This window comes from Talpa europaea (assembly GCF_964194135.1).
Source record: "Talpa europaea genome assembly, chromosome: 16".
Lineage (NCBI taxonomy): Eukaryota > Metazoa > Chordata > Mammalia > Eulipotyphla > Talpidae > Talpa > Talpa europaea.
Window position 1 is genome coordinate 18811144 of NC_140084.1, and position 21358 is coordinate 18832501.

Below are 21358 nucleotides of genomic sequence, written 5' to 3' on the forward strand. Positions count from 1 at the left end.
TGTGTCACTTGTGGAGCTCTGCAGTATGGACTTCCCTCCCTGCTGTCCAGTATATCCCAGTTATCAAGGGCTTCTGGCATATCTGATATTTCTTTCTCTAAGGGCATCTATCTGTTGTATCACTGTTCTATTCAAATGCTTCATCATAGCAGCCTTAGAACTGCCATAACATTGCATCACAGATTGGACAAGTGCAACCTTACATATGCCTGACCCTCAGAGTACTTTCCCAACCTAGTAGCTGCTTATGGAAATACAGCTACACATCAACTTCCTGTTGTCTTTGCCACTCACCATGGTTCATGGTCTCCAGAGCTGCCCTCTACCTCCCTTGCTCTCTGACTTGGTATCAAATGAGTCCATGGGCTCAGTAGATCTTGCTCTTGACTGACAGGAAGACTTCTGCCCTGAAATTAGGATATTTCAGGATATCTTAACTTGAAGTTTGTCTGATTCCAAACTACCCTGTTTTACTCCTATTAGTGGGCAATATGGGCATGGGCCCCACGCTCGTGGCTTCCAAGCTAGGACAATCACATCATCTGTCAAATACTGTGACTGCACATATCAGAGGTTCACAGGTGCATATCTGCTTAGGCAAGAGAACAGTGGAAGGCTGAAAAGACTGGAAGATGCAGAAATATCTACCTTTCCTGAGCTCTTTGGCCAACATTGCCATCTGTTGGGCCAGCACTGGCTAAAGCAGCCAAGCAGTCAGATGGCATTACATCTTCATCAGTGACCTTGGGACTGAACAGCTGACAGTGAAAGAATTTTTAGAAGTGCATCAGTTTATATTTCTTTAGTTGGTATTTTGTCACTTATTTCTTACCATAACCTTATGAGTTCAGAACAAGTTGTATTTCCTTTTAAACACTGGACGACAGAAGTACAGAGTCTGAGTAACTTACTAGTCAGTGGCAGAGCTGGGAGATAAGTTTTGGCAATGTGGTTCCAGACTCTTTGTCCCACCCCACCCAGCCATCTATTTAAGACCCACTATGACTATTTCATGTTCCAGGCCCTGTGCCAGATGCTGGGAATACAGCCCAGGCCACTGGACTGCTGCATGGTCCATTGCTCTGTGTCCTGCTGTATTAGATGTCACTTAATACATTTATTCCAGTATTTAATGCCAGGGAAATTATGTCAGAAAATATTTGTATATATGTTTGTATAGTAAGACCAGTGTAATTGACATATTTCTCTTATTGCTTCAGTCACTAGGAAGCTCAAATCCCAAACAGAGCTAAATGCATTCTATTTTGGGTTTAATGTTTCAGCCTCCAGCCCAGATTCTCTATCTTGGTTGCATACACTCTATGGTACAAATGTCCTTTATTATAAAACACCTTATATCCTTTTAGAAGAAGGTACCATTGAAATGACAAAGTAAGGACTTCACTGCATATTCCTGGGTTCCTCTTGGGAAATTCAGACCTAGTTGTCACGCTCCCCTTCACCCCACAAAACTCTTTGAGCAGTGGGTACAACTATTCTGAGTCCCTGGGAATAGCTAGATCACATCCATATAGGCAAAAAAAAAGTTTCCCCAAATCATGGCCCAAACTTCCGTGCCAGATGCACATTTGTGGAGTAGGCAGCCAGTCAGACTCTCACCTGAGCAGTTAATAAAATCTATTGCCCCTTCATGGATTTTTTTCTGCAAGCTAGAATTGATCTGTCCTCTTTGTGATTTGCGAGATGGCAAGGAAACACTAAACACCGTCAGGATTTGGGCCACATTGGAAAAAAGAAAGATAAAGAAAAAAAATCTACCGCCAAGTCTTTCCAGGCGTAGAAAAGGGCTGAAACTGCTGGGGTCATTTTATTTGATTTATTGGAAATAAAGTGGATCTTATTAACATTTTAATAAAGAGAATCTTTTTGCACGGGACTGAAAGTGGTCGCCAGTCCCTGGTGCAATTTCATTCTCCGGAAAAGTGGAATCAGCTGCCGTTGCCCAGTATGATTTGTGAGTCTGGGCCCTACCAGTCAAAAAAATCAAGTGGGCTGCCTCCTCCAAGGGGCTCGCTTTGCGCGAGGTACTCGCCCCATATCTGCCATGCAGAACGAGGAAGCTTTATGAAGGAATCCGTCTTGTAAAGCCATTGGTCCTGGTCATCAGCCTCTACCCAATGCTTTCGTGATGCTGCCGCTGATCTATTTGGGAAGTTGGCTGGCTGGCGAGGCAGAGCCTCTCCTCAAAGCCTGGCTCCCACGGAAAATATGCTCAGTGCAGCCGCGTGCATGAATGAAAACGCCGCCGGGCGCTTCTAGTCGGGCAAAATGCAGCCGAGAACTCCGCTCCTCCTGTGCGTTCTCCTGTCCCAGGTAGGGAAGCTGGGGCTGCCAGGCGCACCCTGCACCCCATTTCTGCATTCCGATCTTGTGGCGCTGCCAAGCAAGGGGGCTTTCGGGGGTCGGGCGACTCCGGGCGCGGCAGCAGAGAGCCCGGGCGCGGAAGGGAGGTCATTCCCCGCCCTGAAGATCCTGAGGGGTCGGGGGCTCTGCTTTCCCTCTCCGGCATGCCTCTGTGGGGTGTGTGTGTGTGTGGTGTGTGTGTGTGGTGTGTGTGTGTGTGTACACACGCTCTGGGGAGGAGGAGAGCGAGAGAGCCAGCACCGGAGTCCTTTTTTTTTTTTTTTTTTTTGCAAGCGGCGGAGACATTCTCGCCTACATCAAGTGGGGTAACTTTGATTCGCCTTCTCCGGAGGTTCATACATTGGAGAAAGAAAGACAGTTGGGGCGACTCCAGTGAGTCGCGGTTTCCCCCAGCCCAGCGTCCAGAGGGAAAGACAACTCGGGTCCGGATTACTGGCTGCGGGGCTGGAGAGGCAGGCCTGGCATTGCCGAGTTCCCGGGCGCTCGGGCTCCCTCTCCTAGACCCGCGGAGCTGGAGGCGCCTCGGCCCGGCCGAGCGCCGCAGCCCAGCAGCTGCTGTAGCTCAAAGGCACCGGCGTCCGCCGCGCTCGCGTCAGGGTCCTTTTCTCCTGCTACCCTGGGCCCGGAAGGGCTAGAGCGCGTCCCCTGCTCGCGAGCAGGCCCCAGCCCCAAGCCCCCTTTGTCCAGGCAGCTGGAGCTCCGGCCCGGAGCCCTGACTGCCGCCACTTCTGCTTTCCCCCGGCGGGCTTGGAGCGCAGAGAAAAGTTCAAGCCTTGCCCACCCCGGGTGCAGCTGTTTATTAACCCTCCGCGCGCTGCGGCAAGAAGGAATGGCCTGGCTATCTGGGAGAGGGGACCAGATGGAGGCGTGATCCTTCAGCAAACACCTCTGCATCCCAAGACCTCAGGAAGTTTGTGTGCAGGGAAGCGGTACTCCAAGGAGATCAACCCAGAGATGCTGGCCGCTGAGGGGCACACCCAGACTTGCTCAGGGGCCTGTTGTTTCTGAGAGCACTTAGACCCAGTACCCCTAGGCCTCCCTGGCAGCCTCTGGGACTCAGGATGAGCTGGCAGTCTACAAGTGGGAGGGTGAGATCAAGGCAGGGCCAGGCAGAGAGGAGGAAAGGAGACAGGGAGAGCCCTGGAGCGGATGAGTGCTAGGGGAAGAGACACCTGTGTGAGCTTGTGGATGAGGGAGGGTGAGGACACCAGGTTTCCAGGCAGGGCCAGACTGCAATGTACATACCCAGTGCATCCTGCCTAAGGGAGACCACTTTTGGGTCCGTGTTAGGGTTAGACTTTGGAAATGGGCTGGTGTCCTAGGGATGCAGTGACCATGCAGATGACTCAGAGTGTGGGGTGGAGATGGACTGTAGTGCCAGGGGGCAGAGAAAGGTGCCAGGCTGCCAAGCTTCCTCCTTTGTTCCTGACTTCCTTCGCCCCTGGATATGTCATCCTTATTCAGGCCTGCCCTGTTATAACTCTTCTACCAGGACTCTGCTACCTGATCTTCTAGGGGTCCCTATAGCCTTCAGTCCAGCTACAAGTACTGTGCCTGTCTGTGAATCAGTTTTCCAGACTCTCTGGACTCTATTCCTGAGACTATGACTCTGTGTGTGTGTGTGTGTGTGTGTGTATCTCAATTTAGCAAGGTGGTTCAGAGCATTCAGACAAACCCTCTGCCATATGCTAGTGGGCAAGTTGCTCAACCTCTCCCAGCTTCCATGCTCTTCACTGTAAAATAATCTTATCACCTTCCTAGGATTGCTGGCCAGATCAGATTGCATTCAGCAGATGCCCTAGGTAATGCTGTTACCATGAGGCCTGGAACATTGGAGCTATCAGTATTGGGAGCACTTACTGCAGCCTCATCCAGGACTCTTCAGTCCTTTTCTCTCTTGGCATTATTTAACCTTCATTGGGATTTTAGGGCTTGCCCAGTTATACCTTCCTTAGAGCAAGAGAGCCCACAAAGCAATACCCTACAATCCATGTGCACTAGGAACTTCTCACATGCTGCCTTCACGAAGCAACTAGTGTCTCTCCTCACCCCGTGCCCAGCTGGCACAAGTGCGTTCTGAAGGTTTTCTTTAAAATAGGAAAGTAGAGGTTTTCCTGTGATTGGATTGCCTGCCCTGAGAGGCTTATTTCTCTCTTAGATTGTGATACATAATCAAAGCAAATGTCCACAGTTAGAACAGACATCCTGGTAGCAATAGCACCTTGTGGAGAAATCATTTTAGTATAGCTCAGTTAACCAGCACAAGGTTCAAGTGCACACTCTGTGTGCCATAGAGAAAGTAGGGAAAGTCTTGGAGCCATTTAGTCAACCAGCAAAACAAAACTTTCCTGAGGCAGAGAGAAATCAGAAGGGAAAAACAATGTAATAAAGCAAATTAGTCACTGAGCCCTAGTGGTGCTCAGGCAAGATGGGTGTGTTTTTCCACCATAGTTGTAATACTCTGAGTCCAGCTTTGGAAGTCATCAATCTCTGTAAGTTTATTGGCTAGCTTGCTGTTTTAGGTACTTTGGAAGGGGGAAGAGGAATTATAAGCAACAATGGCTGGAAGCTGGCAAAGTTGAGACACAGTCACCTCTCTTCTCCCCTGGGGCATTTTGGGAAAATCCATCCCAGAAGTGGCCTCTGGAATTTGGCTATGATAAATAGTAAGTGTGAAACAAATAGAGAAATGCATGAGCAAGAAATTCCACTGTAAATATGATTCCCCCACCCCCATTTGGGTATTGCTTACAACTAGTCAAAAGATCTAACAATGAATGAGTAATCCCCCAAGAATTAAGATTTTAGGGAGTGGTTCAGGTTTGGAGAGTCAGTCACTTGGGAGTGACTGAAAATGTTCTCCAGAATTCTGAGATTTTGATTTAAAATGGAGAGTTCTCTCTTGGAGGCAGAATCTTGGCTTTTTAATGAGAATCAGTATATTCTTGTGCTCCTGCAACTTCAGATATTATATTTTAGGGACTGTGTTTATTTGCAGAAACTTGATGGGTAGAAATAGGTGAGGAGAATTGCAGAGGACAACTTGCCCTCCAGCCCCCCACTCTACCCACCATAGACTTAGCATGTGACAGTCTATATGATTTCAAAAGCATGAGAAAGAGTTGTAACTGAAGGAAAGAATCAAAGTGGTAGAGTTCATGTGTCAGAACAATTTTTTAGCAAGTCCCAAAAAAAGATTTAATAAGCTGCAAAGCTGAATATGTGATCTGGAATTTATGTAATGCCACAGTCTATATTAAAAGTCCCAACAATCTTCTTAGCTAATCTCTCCTGCCTTGCCCCCCTCCCTTCTCCCCCTTTCTATCTTTAGCCCTTGGGCTCTCCATTAAGTAAAATCTATTTCCTCTAGAAGTACCCTCTGTGTGTTAGAGTGAAATGGTCCAACAAAACCATTGTATTCAATAACTGCATTATCTGAAATTTGGACTTTGGACTTTGGACATTTGGACTTTAGGGGAAGCATGTTCACCTAAAGGGGAGTGATGCTTAGGTAAAAGTATAGCTAGATTCTCAAGAATATCCTTTCTTTTCCTCCTTCCAGAAAATCCAGTTGCTTGAGGAGCCCAGTTATTTTCTATTTAGTGGAAATTAAGGAAAAACACAAACTAGGATTCCATTCACATCTGAACAATAGTTGCATCATCTAAATAGCCAATAGTATTTCTCTGTGTGTCCACCTCTGTGTTTTCATCTTGTTTTAATACCTGTTGAAAAATTTCTCCAGAAGAGGGCTCCATTCACAGCATTACAAATTTCTGAAACTACAGCTTATATTTTAAAGAACTCCAGTTTCATAGCAGCTCCATCAAAACCAAACTGAAGTATTCTCCTTATTTCTAATTATTTGCTACAAGCTCCTCCAAATTGAAAAGTCCTGTCACTTTGCACTGCCATCTTTCCTTCTTTCTTCCTTTCCCCCCTATTATAGCTGCTTCTGTTATATTTTATTCTTCAACTCTGTATCCCCTTTGAGTATTTGAACAGGGAACATTTCAAAAACCTTTGTAGACAATGCAATATGGAGTGCAAGGAAGTTCTGAAATTTCCTGGCATTTGACTTCTGTTGGACCTGGGTTTACTTTTTAAGCAGCCAAGAGGCAGGCACAGTTCTGCCTGTGAATGGAGATAATCTTCCTCATTAGGTAACTACTCATAAGAGGGAACCATGAGCCAGATCCACTCACCCTGCAACACCAGTTGAGAAGGAGAGAGAAATATCAGTCTGTCATTCAATTACAATAATCAGCTGGGCAGAATCAAATCAAGTGACCAGTGGCTTTGGCGTTGTTTCTACTTAGCTGTCGGCAAGGTGCCCACATGCCTGGGAGTATCTGACTTGCTTGAAGGATGCTGCCAAAACAATTCCCTACAGCCTGTCTCTTCTGTGGCCACCTGGGGACTGCAAGCCTGGTTCCCCCTGCTTCAGCAGATTGCACCAACAATGGCAAGTTAGGGTAGGGTCCCCTGCACCTTCATCATGCACTCAGTAGTGGCTTTATTCCATTGTGAGGGTGAAAAGTGAATCTTTCTCTACTTGGAAAAGCAGCTAAGAATAGGCTAGAGAGGAGAAAAAATGTCATTTCCAAGTTAAAGTGCAGACTGAGCCAGGGCTCATGGGGGTGAATGGTTCAGCTTTTGGTTTAGCACATTGAACCTCAAGATATTGTGCTCTGTGATGCTGAAATCCATCCATCCCAACTCTGCAACTCTGGCATCTAGAAGTTACAAAGTGGCAGCCACAGGCCAAATAGATGTATTCATCTCCTTTTGAGATTTGTACCCTATAGATGTAGCTTGTTTGACTCAAATATTTGAAAAGTGGAAAATTGCAATCTTAAAAATCCAGGTTCCTTACATTGATTAAAGAGTCAGAAGATCAGAGAACCCCAGAGCTGCATTCCCATGTGACTATACTTCACTGGAGCCACATCACTCCCCTTTAGGTGAACATGCTTCTGAAGGTTGCCACAATATCTACCACTCCCTACTATTCACCCAAGTCATTGCACTCAGTTATTTTACCTGCTTGTCCATATAGAAACTTGCATTTTGGACAGCTTCTTTTACAAGTTGATTAAACAGTTTCAGCTAATTTTTCGGTGATGGGCTATTTGAAAATGAAGAGACTGGACTTTGAAAGCTCTGACTGCACTACCTTAATGTGTGCTTTGAAAGACTGTGACCAAAAGGACTGCATACTCTTCCTGAGAATGTTATGATGCTCAGTGCCCTTGGGTACTAGGAAACATCCAGGTCATTGTTCTATGTGGGGTAGTTACACCTAGAGAGATGGCACCCTGCAACTTTGGGTCAATCTGAGTGCTGGCACACCAGAGTTGGTACAGCCAAGCCAGCCTAGGCACTGTTATGCATCAGCAGCCAAGGGTTTTGGGGGGACCACAGGATAACTAACGTAGAGGCCCTTCTGCAGTATATGTACGGTTGTACCAGGAGCACTGCTACCCTGGAGTACAGTGAGATCCTGTCATTGTTACTGCAAAGGTGTTGCTGACCAACATCAGACTGCTGTGATAGCTTATTACACTTAGTCCTGCAGCATACACTGAGGGCCCTGAGCTATCACACAGAACATTTGTGATTTCAGAGTGATGGCTTCATAGCTTTGTTGCCTAGTTTTTTTATGTACAGGATTGTCACCTTAGTGCAAACTGGAGCTTGTGTGATGTTTTTGTAACTATTTTAAATAGTTAACATCCACCACAGTCTACACACAGCATTAATGCTACAATGTATATGGTGTTCTCTGTTTCCTTAAATACTAGGCTACAGTCAATAAAGTGCCTGCTCTCCCACAGTAGCAGGTAAGCTCAGATGACTCTTGTTTTCCATAGCTACAGATCCCAAAGATCAGGGTAAAATATAACTGCAAACACACACACACAAAATAGGTGATTGTTTTTCCTCTGCCAGTTGCCAACAGAAGTCAAATTCCTGAAAATTAGCATTAGCAGTAGGCACGTTTTGACATGTCATGTCTCATTTCAAAGGCCCCAGTGAGCCAGCCAGTGTCACCCAATCTGCTACAGAAGCACAAAGCCCCTGTGTCTCTTAGCTGAGAGCAGGCCGGGCTGGGGTGGAGGGCAGCAGCTGCTCAGCTGACAGCAGTCCTGCCACATGCTTGGGCAGGGCCCGGAAATGAGCTCAGCCTGAGGAGCCTGGGGACCCTGCAAGGAATGTGGCAGCCTTGTCCCTGACTCATGTGGCCTCCAGGACAATGTCTCTCTCCTCCAGGGTGGCAAGAACTGCTTTTCCAAGTGCTGCAGGAGATGGTGTCTGCAAATGCCTGAAGCTTGAACTTCTGTTATAATCCCCATGTCGATTGCTGTAGGGTCTGTGGAAAATTGCTGGGCCCCTTCAGCAGAACTAATGGCAGAGCCAGGCCACGTAGGTTCTGCCCTTGACTACCATAGCTATTGGGACTTCTGGGATCGTCTGACTCAGGGGTTGTGAACTATGGCCCATGGGTGGGCCAATTCCTGCCTGCAGCTTGTTTTTATAAATAGTTTCATTGGAACAAAGCCATGCCTGTTCATTTATAGAATTGTCTATGGTTACTCTTGTGCATAACAACAGAGTTGATACCATATGGTCCACAATGCCTAAAATATTTGCTGTTTGGCCCTTTATAGAAAAAGTGTGCTGACTCCTGTTCTAACTCAAAATTACGGTCAAAGAGGCACAGGGAATCTTCTCAATGTGCAGGGAGATGTTAGGGGCCTGGCCATTGGAAAATGTCCCTGCTGCATCCTGAGGACTCAAGCACTTTATGTATGAGAGATTTACCTATAACAAAATGTAGCTCTTCATGATTTCTATGACAATGTTCTATTTATGCACCCAAGGTACAGCTGCTCATAGGGACCACTCAGCCTCTGTTCTCTTGGGGCTCAGACCCTGGCACCTGAGATCAGTAATAAGTAATAAATAATTCAGAACAGAGGAAACTACTATGAAGGAAACAGTTGTGTGAGGTCATGCCATTCTATTCATTTTGCTTTGCTGTGCTTTATCTTTCTCTCCCACCAAAAAATATGATTGGTTCAGGGCCTAGAACAGTGTTTAAAACATAGTAAGCATTCAATGAACATGAATAAATGAATATAAGAAAGGCATTAGACCCAGAAGAAGGACCTGGGAGATTTCCCTGACAGCCTGATGCTAGAGCAACAGTTCAGAGTTGTAGTGGGGCTTACAGATGAGGATGTTCGGGTGGGGAAAGGAATGGGGCAGAAGGCACAGCTGGGGGCAAGGGGAGAGAGTCTCTGTGTAGAAGATTGCTTTGTAAGCATCTGGAATGGCAGGAATGGCACAGGGCAGGTTCTCTATGGCCAGAGCAGACGGAGTAAAGGAGGAGAGTCCTGGAGCCCTCGGTGACTTTTGCAGGCTTTTATTGGGATTTACCAGGTACACAGCAGGCAGGGGTGCTGGGGGGCCGGGAGGCTGGCAGGCCTCCCTGCCCCCAGCAAGTCTTCCCTCTATCTGGGCTCTCCAGCCTTCTCTCATGTTCTCTCTGCTTCTCTGTTTTTCTTCTCGTTCTGCTTCTCTTGTCGTCCCCATGACACTGCCCTTATAAGCCCAGTCTTAGCCCAGGTGAATCCCATCCACACATGCCCACACCTTACTTCAGGTGCCCGCCATCAGGCATGCATTCAGGACCACAGGGATCCATCATTAATCCTAATGGTGGGAAGACAGAAAAGCCTGATACTTTTTTACCTTACCCTATAGCATCCCAGGCTGGGTAGGTTCACTGTCGCCATTTGAAAGAGAATTTTGGAGCCCTTGGCATTATTTTCACAGGTTTTAATGGTAAGCAGGGGAAACAAGCCAGCAGGGAGATAGCAACTCGAACTCTCCTCAAATCTCTATACACTCTTTTCTCTGGGCTTTCTCTGGCGTTCTCTTGTTGTGGTCTTGAGTGACTCCACCCTTATAGCCCAACCCCTAGGCTCAGGTGTGCACACTTACGCATGCCCACACCATACTGCAGGTGTCCCCAGTCAGGCACACATGCCCTGCGCTAGTGTTCCCAAGAGCCTTCTGCATCATCCCGATCAAGGCTGCAGGTGATAGTCACAGAGGCTAGTGGTGAAAAAGCCCGATCAAGCCATTTACCTTACAGAGATGTTGTCCCAGAATGGAAAAGACCTGGCTGAAGCAAAATAGTAAGTGCTTATTTGGTGTTTTGTTAGGACTGTAGCCCTGGAGACAGGATTTAAGAAGTGTTTGATTCATGTTCCAAGTTGCCTAGATGGATGGGGTAGTGCTTAGAACCACAGAGAAAAGGCAGTGTAAGTCTCACTCTGGTCAATTTTGAAATTGAGCTTAGAAATCCATCGAGTTCCAATTGGTGGTCTACTATCCAAACTAGAGTAGAAGTCTGTCAAGTTCTAATTGGTCCAATAACATGCAAGTAAGTTAAACACTTTGTTGAATAAGAATTGGTTGAGTTTCAATCCTGGGTGGCCAGTTTTGTTCCAGTTCCTCTGGAAGATGGCTGTTTCTGGATGCGCCTGGACATGCCTGGGTGTGCCTGGGTATGCTTGAGAGTACCTGTGGCGGGGAATGCCTGTGGGTGCCTGGGCATGCCTGGGGGTGCCTTGGCATGCTGGGTATACCTGGGGGTACCTGGACATGCCGGGGGGTGTCTGGATATGCCTAGGGGTGCCTGGGCATGCCTGGGTGTATCTGTACATGCCTGGATATACCTGGGCATTCCTGTGGGGGTACCTAGGAGATCTTGGGGTTGCCTTGGGATACCTGGGTGTGCCTAGATGTACCTGTGGGTACTTGAACATTCCTGAGTATGCCTGGGGATACCTGGACATGCCTGGGGGTGCCTGGGCATGCCTGGATATACCTGGATAAGCCTGGATATACTGAGCATTCTTGGGGGATACCTGGGGTGCCTGGGGATGCTTGGGCATGCCTGAATGTATCTGTGGGTACTTGGACATTCCTAAACATGCCTGGGGGTTGCCTGGACATGCCTGGGTGTGCCTGGGAATTCTTGGGGGGATTTGGGGGTTCCTGGGGGAACCTAGATGTGCCTGGGGGTACCTGGGCATGTCTTGGGCTAGACCCAACTCTTTTAATTACCCAGACTCAAGTGTTTCATATTTCTTATCATAGCAAACACCACATAGCCCAAAGAGAGTGATAAGGGGTGTAGCTAAGAGGCCCCAGAACTATTGGAGCCTTTCAGCAGGAATTTTGGTGTTTTCCCTCAGCTGTCATTGAAAGTATGGAGGGGACTGTGTGACAAGTATGATGTGGTCATATTTCTGTTTTGGGAAGGTCACCCTGATTTCAGTGAGCAAAGGGATGGGAGCTAGGTAAAAATGGAAGGGAGAGGCCAGTCCAGCCTGAGATCATGGGATGAGTTCAAGGGAGTGACAGTGTGGATGAGGGAAGTAGACACATCCTATGTCCAGGAGACACTGAAGGGAGTATAGTGGCAGGGCTTGGTAGCTGCATTTGGAGATGGCATAGCAAAGGCCAGGAAGGAATTAAGGATGTTAACTTGAGTTTTGACTCTTTCAAATGGCAAGAAGCAGGCATCCACTTATCCAAATGAGGAATCAGGCATTTGACAAGAAAAATAGGGCCTGAGGCCTGTTTCCATTGGGGTACTAGCAAGGCTGCAGTAGTACTACTCAGGAAAGACAATCAGGGCCTCGGTTACACTAAAGCCCACAGCTCCAATGAGAAGCATTAAAAATATTTCATACATGAAGCAAATAATCAACTACTATCTCCAATCATCTTGCAACTGCTAACCAACCTTCATTTCTGCCTACGGTGTATACCCTCAGATACTTATGTTTCTAGGTGGAGCAGTAGTATCTTCAGCTGAGTGTCAGGTGGTGATCTAACAAATGTCTCTCTCTAAAAACCAAAAACAAAACAGTGCAAGTACCTTATCCTCAGAAGGCGGGGATGCATAAATGTCCATTTGCTAAGCTTTGAGGCATTTAGGAAGCTCTTAGGTAGACAAAATGGACATGGAACCTGCTCATATGAGCCTTGCAGTCTACTGAAGACAGCCAGTAAGAAAAAAAAGAAAACAAATCATTGAACTAGTCAACAGTCTATGACTGTTACATTAGGGAACAATAGCTGCTAATAATAGGGATGAGTAGTGAAGGTAAATAGTGTTGCCATGACTCTCCCTCCTGCCCATTTTCCCCCCTGGCCTCCTTTCTTCCCTCTCTTTCTTCCTTCTTTTCTTCTTTCTTCACATTTTAAAATATGGATTAAATTTACATGATCAATTTTTATTGTCTGCCATGTGCCAAGAATACTGCTTATTTGGGGATCCAGAGATGAATACAACATAGTCTTATTCCTCAACAGGGAAAGTGCTGGAGGTTATCTGCTGGACCCAAGGAGTGAGTGTTTTAGGCTACTTAGCGGCATTAGGGAGACTTCTGAGGACTTTAAGAAGTGAGTTTTAACCCTGGCCCAGTCATTTGCATGCTGAATGACCTAAGTTACTTCATTAGCCACCAATGCTGCTATTTTCTTCTATGTTTAAACAAAGAGAGGCTCTCTACACCTGCCCTGGGGATTATGGTGAGGATTAATTAAGTGTATACCCATGACGTCTTTCTGTGGCTGGCAAATGCTAGGTGCTTAAGGAGGAATATTGGTTGCACACACTGTGCTCTAAGGATATTTGTGGCTTGCCGGTACCATGGGCTTTGGACTTGAGCATCTGGCCAACTGAGAGGGAAAAATGCTCTGTAGTTTTAAATGCATGTACATCTGAAAAAGTAAATAAAATTTGCTCTTTAGAGAAGGATCTGCCAATTTCTATATTGGTAGCTCTCCAAAGATTGTCCCCTGGGGATTTCATATCTCATAAAATCATTTGATCTGGTATGATCTTATCTTTTAGATGTATCTTCAAAGCTACTGTTTACTAGAAAGTCTATCAGAGTGTGTGCCAGCTCTGTTTGTGTTTGTGTGCACACACTAGCACCATTAGCATTTATGATTATTATTTAAAATATTTCAAAATAGGGTCTCCCTGGTGGCGCAAGGGGTTAAGCATCAGCACTATGAAACAATCTGCAGTTACTACAGCACAAGTTCGATTCCCGTCCAGGGAGGTGATCCACATGGCGCTGCAGACCTCTCCTGTCTCGCCTGCTGCTCCCCTCAGCAGTGTATTTCAGTAGATCCGCCTGTTGTGCTCCCCATTCTGTCTCTGGTGAATCCTTTCATGCTCCCCACCCCTGCACCTCTGGCCTACACCCCAGTTCTTGTATGCATAAATAATTAAATAAATAAATCTTTAAAAATAAATGAAATATCTCAAAAAACTTAGATTGATCATAGCTGCTATATAATATACAGCATTTTAACTATATACTGTGGTTCATGTATCATCTCAAATCCTTACTGCAACCCTAGAGATAACTATTTTTTTCCTGTAATTCTTGTTTGCTGTAATGAAAAGTTCAGAGTGGTCAAACATTTGTCTAAGGCCACATGGCCACTAAGAACTGGGATCAGGGCTTCAAACTACACATTTCAGTGCCTCTTGTCCCTCCCCTATATTTCACAAGTGTAGAAAGTTTCCTCCCTCACCCTCTTGAGTAACATTAGAACTCTCCTTTACTATTCTCTGGCTCTTCTGGAGTTAAAACGCCTGCCTGTGATGACCACATTTTTGGATTCTTGGTCTCTAGAAGTGGGCCTAGGCCTGGACCTTTGGGTTACTTGTTGCAAAGTTCAGAACTGTGTTAGCTGAGAGTCATCTATGTTCTTTGTAATGGAGCCCTTACTTTTGACCAGGGATAAACAATTCACCCACATTACATGTTTTCGCAGCAAGAACAGCCATACAGATGCCAGGACCCAGTTGGGTGTGGCTCCTCTGCAGCTTCCAACTTGTGGGTAAATTCTCTAGCAGTTTCATGTACACTGTTTGAGCCCTAAGGCTGCATGACACTCATCCCCAGGAGTGCCAAGAAGTTCCATTGTGTAAGCTAGTGCTGGCTGCGTTGTACTGTCTACAATAATGTTTTCTCCAGTCATAAGAAAATGAGAAATATGCAGCCTGTAGCTATATTGAGACATAACTGATCTATATTGAGTTTGAAATTGTACTAAATTTAACCTGAGGTTTAGTTCTATTTTACCAGGAGAGTTTTCACTTTTCCTTTTAATTCATTTTAAGTCCCTTTAGTCAATGTAACCATTGATTCCATGAATGTTTGTGGGTACCCATCATATGCCTGGTTTCACTGGTTGGCATTACAGCCCCCATGCTGGCTGCCCTGTGTCCCACTCCTCACCACTCCACACAGTGACCCTGCCTTTCTGTCTATCTCAAGATGTTTGTATCTGTGCACCCCACTTATACATTGCATATTGATTAAGTAATTCACTCGAAAAGTATTTACAGATCAACGACTTTTCTTAGGTTGTAGTATATAATACCAGGTGAGCAATGGTGATTAAAAAGGCAAGATTTCCTGTCCTGATGGAGTCTATGTTCTAATGAGAGATAAAAACAGTAAACAAGAAAAGTAAACAAATTTGATAATTTTAGATAATGGTGGTGCTATGGAAAAAAAATAAAATGAGATAGTTGTCTCTAGTCCTTCTCTTGGGCTAGAAAATTCATTTTTCTGATGTAATGACCTTCCTACTCTTTAAGATAAAATTCCTATGGTTTGTGACATGAAGTTGTTAACAAATAGAGGACATCTTTGTCCTTCATGGTAAAGTGCTATTGACAAAGCTTTGTTCATTCTCTTTTTTTGTTTTTTTTTTTTTTTTTTTTTGTTGCAATTTTGCTTTTTGGGAATCCAAAAAGATGCCAAGTAATGATTTAAACCACAGGTAGATAATCTTTTTTTCCTGTAAAGTTCCATAGAGTAACTATATGATTTCTTTTGCATGTATCCATTCATTCTACTCAACACTGTGAATGTAGTGTAAAATATCATCCACAATCTGTAAAAGAAAAACAACAAAAATAAAGTTGGCCAGAATTGCGTTCTAATAAAATGTCATTTATAAAACCAGACAGTGCTTGATTTGATCCTTAGGCTACCTTGTTTTGGCAACCCCTTATCTAAGCCACTATTCACCTGGGGCAGGACCAGACATTTCCTTTGGCTTCTTATTGTCATGAGAACAATGGTACCTCATACCACATACCTCTGGAGTATTTTGCATTAACCCCAACAAGGTAAAGGTGATGGTAGTTAACTATGAAATATAATTCTCAGACAAGCTCTAAGGTATATAATAATTTAGCTTTTGTAGCTATTACCTAAACTATAATTCTTAAGGCTTTCTCATTACCTTATATATTGAATGGAATTCCCCCAAACAGTGATGGAGAACACTTGCTGGAGTGCGGGGAGCTAATTTGGTAGATGATCCCAGTGCACAAAAATGAGGGAGTGAGTAGCATGAAACAAGGAAGACAGCAAGCCAGTAGAGTATGTCTTTAAACTGGTTACTGCTGTGTACAGCTGGGGTCCATGGCTGCTGGATCCCATAGAAGAGGTATATAAAACTCCTCTCCTGCAGCTGGGGTACATGCCCACCTATGCCCTTCACCATAGGTCAAGGGTGACATGTTAATTCCCCTGTACTCCCTTGATAAGCCTTTGCTGTTCTGGGGAAGCAGTCATGGTTTTGGAAAAGTCTTGGCAGAAAAATGGAGTGGCATGGCATGTGCTTGGATTAGCAGTCTATGCCCTGGGTGGCCCGAGCAGATGAGCACTTCCATTTGCCATCATTATGTGTTCCTGGAAATTTCCTTGGTGGAACTAATGATAAAATGTTGTTTTTTCAGACCCTCCAATTTGGGCTTAGCACCCACCTGCAGATACTTTCTTTCCCACTAGATGGTACCGGTATGCAAAGCCCTGGAATGTTACCTAATGTCCTCATCTTAGATTTGGAATATAATTCCAGTTCTTTTGAGCAATTGGGGTAAGTTGAGGTCAGAGGAAAGAATTATGGGTGTTTTGGGGACAGAAGATGGGATGGAAGAAAGATGGAGGTTCTCTAAACATTGCCCTCATTCACCAACAACCTATCAAGTGTTCACCATTCTTGGCACTGGGGATATAAAATGATGTACACAAAGCACCTACCCTGTGAGCTTCCATACTGGTTGGGGGATAGACAATAAAGAATGAACAGGAAGGTCTGTGATGTCTGTCCCATGGTGGGGGTGAGTGCTGTGGAGAAGACTAGAGCAGGCAAGGAATGGACTGGTTAGGACAGGGCACAGCCCCACTCAAATCTGTTAGCTGGTAGGGAGAGACAATTTCTATATTTCCTAAACTAAATCCTGTGCCTTACCAACCTGCTATGATTACACTTCTGTGGTTTACCTTCAAAATGAGACTCTGTGCTTGTGGAGGGCAAAAATAGTGCTTGGCAAATGCATGCCCTCCAGCTAGAACCTACTGCAGACTAAGGCCTAACTCAACCCCCTCTCCAGTCACCACTGATGTGGGCACCAGATGACATGAAGAGTCCCTTCAGGGTCGCCAAAATGATGAAGTTTTTGGAGTGAGTGCAGGGTCCTTGGGTTCACTCAGGGAAAGTTTTCACCATTTCAGCGGCACGCGGTGAGTTTCCCAGGCAGGTTTCTCCATGAGACAGAGATGTTAGTTATATTTAAAGAACAGGTTTATTAGGGAAAGGAAAAAGGGACAGGTTTTTTGCCAAGAGAGGCTTGCATGGTTACAGGCAGGTGGCCTTGACAGATTCACGGTCAGGCAGGAAGCTGCTGCCCTGCAGAGGGAGAGTGTTGGTGAGAAGAGGCACCTGCATAGTCACAGGTGGGCAGTGGGAGTGCTGTCCCAGCCTGTGCAGAGACTGCACTGATATAGTCCTTTTCTCTTTGGGAGGGGTCACTCCTCCGTGGAGTGGCTGCTTGTTGCTGATGTTGGGTAACAGGCAAAACTAGAAAAGGACCTGAGACTCCAGGGTGGGCCCAATCTCCATATCTTTACTCTCAGGCCTGTGCTCCACTCCCTATAGCATCTGATCCTGCTTGGGTCTCCTGCCTTGGGTCTGACTTCTACAGCTGTGTTAATGGTCATGTTATTCCCCTTGACCCCCACCTCTGTGTGTGAGTCAGGTTTTGGTCTTGGGGCACCCCCTTTCCAGTCTTTCTATTCTTGTCCTCCATTAACCACTACTTGGTTGATTTCATTCATCTGGAATCTTTCTGAATTGTGACTATTGTCAATGCACAATAGAGTCACATTCTACTAGTTGATTGGATTATAAAGTCAGGTTTAAGGCAAACACATCATTGTCATTAACCTTGAAATCTCTTAAATTGCTCTTTAAATCGTAGAATGCATGGTTTGAGTATGCAATCCTGTACTGCAATCAATACGTAATGATGTATAACGCATACTGTAATGTACAGTGCATAATAAAGAATATATGCGAGATATAATTTACAGTACTTAATTGCAGTATTTAAATTGTTCTTTCTCCTGTTTTTGGTGGAAAAGTTGGATTTCTATTAGTTAAATGTGCATATGATAAGACTTCATTGTATTCATTGAAGCTGATTTCTTAGCAATAAAGTTCCCTCCCCTAAGCAGGCTGTGCACTGGGGAGGGCAAGTGCTGTGTTCTCTGGGCTTTTATCCTGTTTGGATTCTTACCGCTACTCTCCTATGCTGGTAACAACAGTAGTGGTGGTGGTGATGCTGGCTGATCTCTGTGCAGGGCTTATTATGAGCTGGGCCTGGTGTGAGTACTTTTGACGTTTTAATTAGCACATTTAATCCTTTTAATGACTCCATGGTGTATCTACTAGGACTTTAATTCCATTTCACAGATGGAGAAATTCTTTGGAACTTGATAAAGTTTTTTGAGCTCTGGGACTGAGATTCAAGCTTGGACAGTTCCAAATTTAAAAGGCCACATATTATATGATTGTATGAAATCAAAAGAACTGTCCAGAATAGGCAAATTCATAGAGACAGAAATTAGATTAGTGCTTGCCGAGGCCTAAGAGTGTGAGTGGGTATGGAGTTTCTTTTGGGGGTGATGAATATATTCTGGAACTACATGTGGTGATGGTTGTTCAGTTTGTGCATATACTAAAAGCCACAAAATTGCATATTTTAACAGGGTGAATGTCATCGTATTGTTACAGGGCAGGGAGAGGGGCAGCCCAAATCCCCCCTGGAACCTCCCCCTTTCCTGGGGACCACCCTGTTACAGTACGTGAGTGGTGTCTTAATAAAGCTGTTATTACAGCAGCAAACCTCTGGCAATCCAACCTCAGGGTTCCTGTGTGCACCAACCCTGAGCACAGACAAAGCTTTCTCTAGGAGCTCACTGCACCTTAGTGGTGTTCTATTCACTTTACTGATATCAGAACAGTTTTCTTCAAAGGGTCTACCACCCTCCCCATTTGAGAGATCAGAAAACTGAGGCAGAAAGAGCAGGACATTGGTCTTTGAGACATGAGTCTGCTGCCTTTCTCATGTCGACAAATTAAACCACTTTCCTTTTCCTCAAACTCAGTTTGTTTTTATTGGCTGAGGAAACTGAAGCCGGTGTTCGGTAATAGAAAGATACTAAGAAGCTCGGGGATGGTGAGTGACCCAGTCAGTACTGGGCCTGAATTATTCTCCTGATGATTAAAAACAGCCCTAGTGGTCCAGAGCTGCAGGTGACTTTGGCCCATTATAAATAAAGCAATGGTGCCTTACTTATGTTTTGCTGATTTGCAAAGTGCATTAAGATCCATCTTTGTCTTAATGGTTATTATTCCTATCAGGTCTACTGGGGCCCAGGGGTGTTGAGGGACCCAGAGGTTCTTGACTTCTTTGCAGGAAAGAATTTGTGCAGGAGTCAGTATAGGTGATTAGAAAAGAAGCTTTATTGTAAGACAAAAGGGCAGGTTTGTTAAAGCAAGAGGAAAGGAAAACGGACATTTGCCTACGCACAGATGGGCAGTTCTTAAAGGGCAAGAAGCTGCTTTTTGAAAGGGGCAAGATTATTATGAGGTGAAACATAATGGACACAGATGGGCAGTCTCCAGGTAAGGTCTGTGTTTTGTCAGAGTAAGTGGGTATTTTTACATAGTGTTTTTCAATGGAATTTTTTTATTATTTTTGGTTGAGTTTCTCTCTTTGTGATAGGGGTGAAGAATGACCTGAGCAAACTCCATTCAGGCTTTGTGGACTCCACCCCCATGACACTGGGAACTACAAATCCCATGATCACCAAAGGGAAGGTAACGAGGACCTGAGGGTGTTGTTAAGCAACCAGGCTCTCGGGTTTGGGTATTTTACTGGCCTTGTGGCTGGGGGTTGCTTGGCTTGGCCAAGCGCGTGCTAGGTTTAGCCAGCTCAGTGGGTCATTGGGGTTCCAGGTCAGTGGAACAGGTAGGACAAATGTACGAACTTATCTCCTTCCTTTTCTCCCTGAGTTATTCATTTCCCATTTCCCCTTTCCTTGTAAATAAACCTTTTATCAACTTTTTGTGTGTGTCTGCTGTTTAGCATCCATAAGTCCCCTTTAAGCACGCGGGTGAGAACCAACAGTCTGGAAACCCCATTTTATATCGGGGTTTGCCCTGTAACATTTGGAGTTAAGTTGATTTCCTGAAAAGATTGTTAACTTTTGGTTCCCGGCTTTACTTGCAGATATTTCAAACTCTATGCTGATCACCCTTATCTCTACCTCAGACTAGTCCAGGAGACTTGTAGTTTACAGGTTGAAGTCAAGGTATTTTTCCCAGCAGGACTGTAGTTGGAGCCATTTAATAGTTGATCTCAAGGAGGGGGGTGGGTATAAGGAAAGCAATTTAGTAAATTTTAAGTTAATTCTGAAGAGGGAATATGATTTAGTGGTCAGAGTTTAATTCTGCTTATTCCTTTATTTTCTGCTCTAAGTTTCCATCGTGTTCTCTTATAAGCCTGCAGCAGAGACCCAGAGACTTTAGGACGTGTGTTTTGTGGGGCTGGATGACTTTTAAAAGTAATAAGCAGAAGTAGCTCAGGAAGAGAGGGAGATGGGGAAGAGGGATAGAGAGCAGGGGAGAGGGAGGGGGGTAGACAGCTGAATTGGATTGCTAATTGTCATTGTATTCAAGTTGATACCAGATTGCTGAAAGGATTTACCCAAATTAAGAGGAATGTTTGGCATCCCTTGGCTGGTTCAGTTGGAGTTTCCTAGCTTGGTAATGAGAAGGCAGCCAAGATCTAAGGCAGAGGAAGGAGCGTTTGTTGTTTACACTCAGCACTCATTACTCACTAAATCAAGGACCTGCCCTCACAAACACTCCACCATCATCACCCACCACTACCCACCCCCTCCTTTTATAACTGGGGCCCTGCAGTGTGGACTGCAGGGCAAAACTGACTTTTTCCCAATTGCACCTAAGCAGCAGGAACCATTATGATGGTTTATTGCTCCCGACAAAAGTTGCTGCCTATGGGCAGCCCCTCCTGTGGGCGCCAGCCAGGTTAAATGTTCCATTCAGGAGGTATCATCTAGGGTGGGGGACCCTCGAGAGAATATTAGGCAGTGCAGGAGCCAGCTTGGGATCCATCCAGGTTCACCTCATACTCTGTACCTGGCCTCCAAAAGGAAGAAAGAAGAAAGAAGTTTCCAGCAGCTGACTTCTGAAGAGAGAGAAAAGCTGAAGAGTTTTGCAGTGACTGGGAGGCTATACCTCCCTCCAGTTTTGTTGCTGCCACCATCAGGAAAGACCACAAAGGCCCTGGGCCTTGTGTCTTGAAGAGTTGTTTATGATTGGTTTGGTCCAGCATCTGGGGCTGTTCACCCTGACCTTCAGACTGTTGCCGTGGGCTGCCGTGGCATCAACTCAGTGGCCCTGCCTGTGGGTGCCTTCATCTGTCACTGGGAGTTGGATCCTGACCTGCTGCCTCTGCCAGCCACCCACTCCAGGT

General features: G+C 45.4%; 1 protein-coding gene across 1 annotated transcript in view; it reads left to right on the plus strand.

Annotated features, from left to right (window-relative positions):
- Nucleotides 1-2289: 2289 nt before the first annotated feature.
- Nucleotides 2290-21358, plus strand: part of CDH13 (cadherin 13) — a gene marked incomplete at both ends in the record, with an annotated part of 945642 nt that continues 926573 nt past the window's right edge. The window contains one exon of the mRNA XM_084256718.1: nucleotides 2290-2334. Coding sequence (XP_084112844.1) covers nucleotides 2290-2334 — 45 coding nt within the window. The remainder of the gene's footprint in view (nucleotides 2335-21358) is intronic.